Consider the following 9,568-nt stretch of genomic DNA (forward strand, 5'->3'; position numbering starts at 1 on the left):
TGTGGGCAGACGAAAAGCGTGCAGCTACAGAACCAGTGACAAAAGGGGTTAATGATGCGTAGCTGAGTCGACATGTGTTTCAGAAAGGATGGTGTGTGTGTGTGTGGGGGGGGGGGGGGGGGGGGTGTAGATAGCCAAGACACAGTGAGGGTGAGCTGGGTTAGTGGTCCCACCATCACGCTCAATGAAGATTGCTTTGAAATTGTCATGTGAATAAAGAAAAGCCATCATGCATCTTCCAGGACCTTTTGAAGGAGGAGCTAATAATGCCAGACACCAGCACATCTGACCACATGAACCCAGTGAAGAAATCTACTGCTGACATGGAGTCATTAGAAGCTGAGAAGAACTTTGAAATGGCCCATATAAGAGAGATAGAGAAATGAGAATTCATCCTGTCATCTGGAAAGTCACTCTCTTCCTACGTGGATTCACAGAGGCAGCTTGACAGCCTTCATTCAGTGGGCTGGAAACTCCAGAGAAATAAAGTGCAGTCAATGAACAGAGCTGGAGAAGCAGGAGCAGTGACACAGAAATGCCAGTTGGTATTTGTGTTTCTGGGTCTTTTCCCTGCACACTAATAAGACTGTGGAGACTAATAGGCAACTGTGGAGTTTTCAAGGGAGAGCTACTGTATCTCCTGAAGTAGGTCTGATCATCTTCATGACTTCATGTGAAAGTCATGATGCTGTTAGGCAAAGGGCAATATTGAATTGAATTGAATTGATTTGGTGATAAGATAAAAGGAACAAGGAGAAGTGGACAAGTACAAATATCAAACATATAAGTGAATAGCAAACATCACAGGAAATCACCGAGGATAAAAATACAATAAAGCCCTAGGGCTTATTTCCATTGTGGTCCCCACATGTAATAAAAAACAAATTGTTAATAACAAAACATAGAACACCGATTAAAACAGAAAATGTAAAAGGAATATCACGGCGGAAAATGCAATGCTCTTGTGAATTAGAAAAACAGCTAGAGATAAAAAATTATTGTTTCAGCTGGAAACACAGATCAGAGTTTCTGAAAACCTTTCCGTCAAGGAATCCTAAACTGACACATTAGACCACGGACCTCCATGTGATTTTGTCCCAGGGTCCCCCAATAAGATTTTAGATGTATTATTACAAGCATAATACTATACATCATACATTATGTCATTAGTCATACATTATGGATTATGTCATTGTGGGATGGAATTATAGTTAAATAAATTAATGTATTGCCTTTTTTGGTGGGGACCCCACTATGAGAAACAAACACTGCTATAGATCAGAATCCAAATCAGAATAACTTGATTGAGCCCTGAGAGGAAATTGAGATAAACAAAGCTGGAGAAAAAGGGAGCTAAATCCTGCCTGGCCAGAAGCTTCTGAAGTTGAGCGCTATCTTGCAGGGTGCCATTCAATTACTTATTCAATTACTTATATATCTTGCAGGGTGACATTCAATTACTTATTTCATTCATTGTTATTATTATTCCATCCAATCATCCAGCATCACACAGAATGAATGAGGCAGCGTGTGCGCGCACAGGGAGCGCGCATTTCTTTTTTCCAGGCAGGCAGGCAGCGCGAGGAGGCACAGAGGAGAGGGAGGAGGAGGAGAAAGAAGGACTAGGCTACATGGAGGACTACTCTCTTGCGTCCGCGACGGAGCCACGACGTGTCGGCAGTGATTTGAGTGCGAACGGGAGAAGCTAACAGGCTGTGAACACGAGACAACACACAGCTACTCCACACTTTCTTGCGTCTTTCGCCGGCGGAGCCGCTGTTTCTGTTTCCAACTGCAGCGGAAAAAAAGGACGGGTCGCGCGAGCAGCAGAGGAAGACTGGAGGACAACTTTGTGCAAAGATGCAGGAGCTTTCAGCTACTGGTGAGTGCAACGCTCCGATAATAACCTACACTCCTCTGTCCTCTGTCTGTCTGTCCTCTGTGTGTCTGTCCTCTGTCTGTCTGTCTGTGTGTCTGATAGAGGGAACTCTTGGCTAGTTTCCACAGTGCTTTCTTTCCAAACGGTTATGTCTGTTATACTTATAGCGGCCAGGATTTGAATTCCAAAATGCTTTAGCCAGCTGTCACCGGCCCGGGCCTCTATCAACTCCACAACAACGTAACTACACAAGAGTTGTTTTGCTCGTTAGGCTACACACACACGCACGCACGCACGCACACACACACACACACACACACACACACACACACACACACACACACACACACACACACACACACACACACACACACACACACACACACACACACACACACAGGAGCAGCAGCTGAGCTGACATGGCAGAATGGAGTAACGTCGTGCCAAACCCCAAAAGAAGCTGGAGCTTCTGACCTCAGCATCGCCCCAAACTGACCCCACCCCCCCACACACACACACACACACACACACACACACACAGACACACACACACACACACACACACACACACACACACACACACACACACACACCCCACACACACACACCCCCAACCAGCCGCCCTATTGTATGACTGGAAGTCAATACAGTAACCACTGGAGTCATTCATCATACCCCACTGTGTGTGTGTGTGTGTGTGTGTGTGTGTGTGTGAGACACTGTCTGTATGGGTGTGTGTGTGTGTGTGTGTGTGTGTGTGTGTGTGTGTGTGTACAGTTTGTGTGGAATGTGGTGGTTTGCATGGAGGAGTGTGTGATGCAGTCAGATTAGATTAGAGATGAGCAGAAAGTGTGTGTGTGTGTGTGTGTGTGTGTGTGTGTGTGTGTGTGTGTGTGTGTGTGGGGTTGGTCTGTGTCTGCCTGGCAGGACGGTACAGCACGAGGACTACTTGGTGTGGTGCATGTTTCTCTCAAACTTCTTCATATCAAATCAAGGACCACTAATTGAGTCCAGATTCTAGCCCCAGACCCACAGACTATCTGTATTGTAGGTAGAGAGAGATGACAGTTATGGCCCATTTCCACCGCAGGTAGTAGCGCGATCCCGCTCCGCTCGACTCGATAAATGGTCTCATTCCACCACTAAAAACTATCCCAGCCCGGGTTGTATTGGGGTCGAGTCGTGCTACTTTTAGTACCTGCCTCATCGTGGTTCTATTCTGTGAACCCGGGTTCATACGGTGACGTGAAAACATTGTTGACGACTGATTGGTCAGGCAGAATCGTGTTTACTCTGTCTACTGACTGTCAATGCAATGCTGCATACCAGTTTAGTGGGCTTACCTTCTCTTCTGTTATGTATATTTCCATCAGTCTTTTGTGTTGCTGCCTTCGCCTCCGGTGAAATAAAATCGTGGCGGGTGTTCAATTGTCTGAGAGAGAAAAAATTCCACTGCTCAGGGAGCTCTGTAGCTGAGTGCAGGCTGCAGCGCTCCGCTAGGCCGCAGCGGGTGTTTGGTGAAGCCGTGGTCTTGCCTGGTGAGAGGCCGCGGGGTGCAGGCTTCACTCTGTTGCGCCTCTCCCGTCCCCGCACAGCGCATGCGGCGCATGCCTGTGAGTTTGACTAACTACAAAGTGATATCCATTCTCCTGGCCGATTGTCACATTTGCCCACACTGTAGGTCATTTAGAGGCACCATTATTTCATAAACATTTTAAAAGTTCTGTGGATGGATTTAATTGTAACGTTATGTTATAGCCTACTTCGGCTATAAGCGAAGGACAGATATGCGGTCGCTATGATGACCAGCTGTGGGCAGGGGTGGGTGAAGGCAGATGATCCGCGGTGGAAGCAAAACGTCCATCGGGCCGAAACGATTAGAGCCGAATGGTGACGAGCTGTGCAGGGCAGTAAAATGTGGTGGAAATGAGCCATTAGATTGTAGCCCCAGACCCACAGACTATCTGTATTGTAGGTAGAGAGAGATGACAGTTAGGGGTGTCAAAAATAATCGATTATAAGATGCATCGCGATGCGCACGTAGACAATTCACAAATGTCAAAAATCGATTATTACATTAGTTACATTTTCTGGGAAAGGGAAGGTCAGATCGCGATGCCTATAAAGAACTATAGTATTTTTTCACCCCGAATCTAACGCCGCCACCCCCGTGTCTCTACGAGTTACGCTTACAGATGGTTACGTCCACCCTGCCTGCAGGGCTACGAGAGAGACTGCAGACAGAGTAGTGTCAAGCCGTTCATCGGCTAGCAGCTAGCTTTAGCACTTTTGCTTATCAAGTGTTGAACGCTCCAGTGGAATCAATGGTGTCCAGCCTGTTATTTTGTGTACTGTCACTAGGGATTGGTATCGAGTTTCGATACTTACTTGGCACCGAAATGAAAACATCGATACTAAGGGGTATCGAAGCCTCCCTTGTCAATCGATACCAATTTTCGATACCAAAACAAAACAGCGTCATTGAGCCTATAAGCATGCGACATGCTTGCACACCACGCTCTAATACGGCTGGTGATTGGCTGTCATGTAGAAGCATGCAGGGAAAGTTACACCCACTTTAGCCGGTGTGTGTTTGTTGAGGCAGGCAGCGTGCGGTGCGGAGACAAGTGGAGCTGGGACTGGTTTCCACAGACGAGAAATAATCGAGAGGTGGGTCAGCTTACCGCAAGTTTGTTGTTGATGTTAGCGGTTATCAGATCCCTCAGTCTGACAGTCTGGCTGTGAGTTGTAGCTAGCATTAGATCGTTTAATTAATTGGCGCGGTAACGTTATGCGCAAGCGGGCATTGTGTATTTTTAGCAACTCGTTAACAAACGCTGATGTCATGATAGTTTGTTGAATGTAAATGCGATTCACTTTGTGCCATTTAATAAGGCTATATTGATAGGCTAGTCAATGCTCAACTATTGTCTTCCATGCATGAAGTGGAGCTGTCTCATCAGATCAGTTTTGACAAGAATGACGTTCTGTTGCAGCAGTGAGCATTAAACACTGATCTGCAACGCTAGCGTTAGATGTTCAATTAATTAGTGTTAACGTTATATGCAAGCGGGCAGTTATCGCCCATTATGTATTTTTAGCAAATCGTTAACAAACGCTTATGTCATGATAGTTTGTTGAATATAAATGGGATTCACTTTGTGCCATTATTGATAGGCTAGTCAATGCTCAACTATTGTCTTCCATGCATGAAGTGGAGCCATCTCATCAGTTTGGACAAGAATAGCGTTCTGTTGCATCAGTTAATATTAAACACTCATTTGCAACTCTCCGTTTTGCACTGAAAACTATTGCACTGATTTATTTGTTTTACATTTATTTCCTTTGTAGTACTCCAATTTTTTTTGTGGGGACAGTAATAAGTTTAGACAACTTAAAGTTATGTTAAATACAGTAGGTTTTTTTTCTGCTGTAAAACTTGAAAAAAAAAACTACAGATTTGTATCATAATTGTCAATGTGTAATGCAGTTTTATTTTTGTTAAAATTGATTTTTCTAAAAATTGGTATCGAAAAAAGTATCGTTCAGGAACCGGTATCGAAATCAAAGTATCGAAACGGTATCGATATCGAAAAATTTTGAACGATACCCATCCCTAACTGTCACATCATCAAGGTTCTGCTTCTGGCACCATGTTTATATGATGGATGCTCAGTCAGGTGATATGTTTTGACTCATTCTTTATTGCAACTTAACGTCAGTGAAGCTTGTGCTTCTTCTTCTGCACTCTCTGCTTTTACTAGCCGCTTTCACACCGGCCTTGAAAGCCGCAAAATGCACGGAAAATAGGATCCGCGCCTCCGATGTGAAAGTTGTGAACGCGTGTTGGTGGGTAATTGTTGTACGCCTTTTGTCCCGCCAGCCGACCTAGTCACAGCGCCGGGTTACCAGGTAACCCGGCCGGGTTACCAGGTAACCCGCCTCCACTTGAAAGCGTAGGAGCGGCAACCCGGAACAGTGCGAATGGTCAGCTCATTCATAAAAAATATTACCTGGAAATCACCTTCAACTACGTCGAATTTAAAATGTCTGAACACGTCTAACGTATGCACAATGCCTAATGTTTAATTGTATGTTTAATAAGGTACATGCTACTTGCACTGTAATGTATGTCAAATACGTCGAATTAAAATGTCCGAACACGTCTAACGTATGCACATGACGTGCACCTATGTGCAATGAATATGCCACTGACTTGTCTTATCGCTATTCTGCCGCATTGCCTATTGCTGCTTAGTATTGCTTATTGATGCCTATTTCTTATTGCCTATTGCTCATTGCTTGTTGCCTATTTGTACTATGTCGTAAACGGAGTCCACAGCACAAGAATTTCACACGTGATACTTGTACCATGGAGTGACAATAAAAATCTTGAATCTTGAATCTTGAATCTTGAACCTCATGCAGCAAGAAAGACAAAGTAAAAAAAGTAGCCTATACAATCATGCGCCAGGAGGAATGCTCCGTGCCTGTAAGTAGGTTAGGCTTTATGCTCAAACGATGTTGACATTAGTAGGTAAAATTAACGGATATAATAATACGCTTCAGAGGACTATAGCTGTCTGTGGCGAGTTGGTCTGAGGATATTCCCTCTGGAAACCAGCTCCACCAGAACTGCAATCTGTCTAGCTAGCCAGTTGTGCATTCCCTTACAAAAACTACTAACGTTATAGTAGTCATGTGCATTTATAGCCTATACTATTCCCCCGACGAACGTTATGCAGACTGCAGCTGTTTGATATGCGGGTGTCGTCTTTCAGAACGGACGCTAATTAGGCTACTTCATGGGAATAATTTGCTTTACAAAAAACTGGAACCAAAATATAAGAATTAGCTTTGTACCTATTAGGCTACATGATGGTGCATCTGTGATCCATAAAGTCGATCAGATGAATATTGAAAGCCTTGTTACCATGCTGCATGTGGACAACACTTTTGTGTTTTATCAGTTTGATCCTTAACGACCGCAGCTGCACGTCGTTGGCTGGCGTACATCGGCAATGTTTGGTTGTTGAATGAATTCGTTCATCATACAGTAGCCTAGGCTACACTAACCTATGAAAATATTAATTTGGGCTAGGAGGAGTTGGGTAGAAATACCTCTGCTCGCCTTTCAATCCGGGAGCGGTGGTTGTCGCCTGAAAGCACACTCCAGGACGGGAATGTGGCGGTGCTGCTTGGCTGTGTGTAGGGCCCGAAATTAACTTTTTGACCCACTGGCCAGTGGCGGGTAGATGGAAAAAATCTACCCGCCAAGCATATTTCTTACCGGCCCAAAAAAACACATTTTTGTGTCACATATATCCACATATATCAATTTTTTTCAGTACATTTCAAGTAGATAAGGTATTACGTTGAAGAATACACACTTAAATAAGAGGCCAGAGTAAAATTTGAAGCAAATTATTTTAATATATTGATTGATGATTGATTAATCAATACATGTCAAGTCAATCTTATCAATACATGTCAAGTCAATCTTGAGCTTAAATTGTAAAAAAAAAACAACGCAGCTAAAAGTAATAACTGCGACAGTCTCAGTGCAGACAGCACACAACTTGGGCTACGCACCTTTCTCTCCCACTCACACCTGGCACCTGCGTTAGCTCTCCTGCACTCGTTCTCGGCTCCCCTTCGGCTTTATTGGTGGTAAGTATTTTGATTAATCTCCTCATCATACGAGCTCGGCAACAAATGCGAGCGATTGATTCATTGATTGATTCGCCCGATGTATGTTGGCCGGCTACACACAGTTGTAATATTACATGACGACTATTTTGGGACCCGCCACGTGGCGGACAGACCTCTCGAGTCACTCGCCAAACCTAAAATCTGCCCGTCATTGGCGGGTGGCGGGCTCTGATTTCGGGCCCTGGCTGTGTGTGAAAGCAATTTCTGTGGCGAGGCTGCCGGTTTTGCGGGCCTTCTGAACTGCAATTTTGCACGATCTGTGTGTGAAAACGGCTACTGTGGCTTTCCTGCATTCTTGGAACCCTGACTGCCACCTGGTGGCTAACTCTTGTAACAGAGGGCAGCATTTGTATTAATACAAGATAATGGAAGTAAATGCATTTGTTAATTTTAATTATGGATCATAATACAGTGCAATTTCAAATGCACTTTATTTTAAAAGTAGCCACACAGTGAGAAAAAAGAAAGTGAGAAAGAATAAATCATGTATTGGGGGAAAAAAGGGGAGGCATCGATTTAAGATGCATCGAGATGCATCGATAATCGTTTTATAATCAAATCGTAGCCCTCTGAATCGTAATGGAATCGTGAGGCCAGTGAAGATTCACAGCCCGACTGACAGTATGAGAACATTCTCTAATTAAATAAATAAATTAAATAATGGTGAAGATTATTCATCATTTTGCTGGAGACCCCCTGGAACTACCTCAAGGACCCCTGGCCTGGTGGCCCCCAGACCCCACCTTGAGAACTGTGTGTGTGTGTGTGTGTGTGTGCGTGCGTGAGAGAGAGACACCATATTCTTGATTATGAGATGAATGGGAAATTATGTTATTTGCATTTCTATGACACTAACAAAGAAAGCTACTGTAGGACAGTTCATCTCTCACTCACTCACTCACTCACTCACTCACTCACTCACTCACTCACACACTCACACACACACACACACACACACACACACACACACACACACACACACACACACACACACACACACACACACTGTAGGACAGTTCATTGTCCACCGTGTGGAGAAATGGCGGCTGTGTGTGTCTGATGTCTTGTATTTAGCAGCCCTTCCTTAGAGGACAGATCTGGGGCAATTGGCCCTTAACAATGTTCCCATCAACTAACCACAGTGAGTTACTGTGAGAACCTAAACTCTGCAGGGAAAAACTATCTGCTAATCTTTGCATCGGCCTAAGGCCTAAGGCCATAGACATTTAAGGCCATAGACATTTAAGGCCATAGACATTTAAGGCCATAGACATTTAAGGCAATAGACATTTAAGGCCATAGACATTTAAGGCAATAGACATTTAAGGCCATAGACATTTAAGGCCATAGACATTTAAGGCCATAGACATTTAAGGCCATAGACATTTAAGGCCATAGACATTTAAGGCCATAGACATTTAAGGCAATAGACATTTAAGGCCATAGACATTTAAGGCCATAGACATTTAAGGCCATAGACATTTAAGGCCATAGACATTTAAGGCCATAGACATTTAAGGCCATAGACATTTAAGGCAATAGACATTTAAGGCCATAGACATTTAAGGCCATAGACATTTAAGGCCATAGACTTTGGGAAATGAGAATAAGCGGCAGTTTTTAGACAAAGAAGGGGGAGGGGAGAGAGAGAGTGATAGAGAGAGATGAAGTGCTGATGGGACGATATCAGAGGCTGCAGGTGATATGCAGAGAGAGAGAGAGGGAGAGAGAGGGAGAGGGAGAGAGAGAGAGAGAGGGAGAGAGAGAGAGAGAGAGGGAGAGAGAGAGAGAGAGAGAGAGAGAGAGAGAGAGAGAGAGAGAGAGAGGGGGCGGAGAGAGAGAGAGAGAGAGAGGGAGAGAGAGAGGGGGCGGAGAGAGAGAGAGAGAGAGAGAGAGGGAGAGAGAGAGAGAGTGTTTGTTGTGGGACTCAGGGGAGGAATCGATCTACCGTCCTCTCGGCTGACTTTCTTTTTCCGG

General features: G+C 44.4%; 1 protein-coding gene across 1 annotated transcript in view; it reads left to right on the forward strand.

Annotated features, from left to right (window-relative positions):
• The first annotated feature begins 1,837 nt into the window (after nt 1-1,837).
• The window catches only part of fgd (faciogenital dysplasia), a 125,741-nt gene continuing 118,010 nt past the window's right edge, over nt 1,838-9,568 (forward strand). Inside the window, exon 1 of the mRNA XM_083642053.1 lies at nt 1,838-1,882. Within this exon, the coding sequence (XP_083498179.1) occupies nt 1,861-1,882 (22 nt within the window). The 5' untranslated portion in view covers nt 1,838-1,860. The remainder of the gene's footprint in view (nt 1,883-9,568) is intronic.

This window comes from Poromitra crassiceps (assembly GCF_964638095.1).
Source record: "Poromitra crassiceps genome assembly, chromosome: 8".
NCBI classification, from domain to species: domain Eukaryota; kingdom Metazoa; phylum Chordata; class Actinopteri; order Beryciformes; family Melamphaidae; genus Poromitra; species Poromitra crassiceps.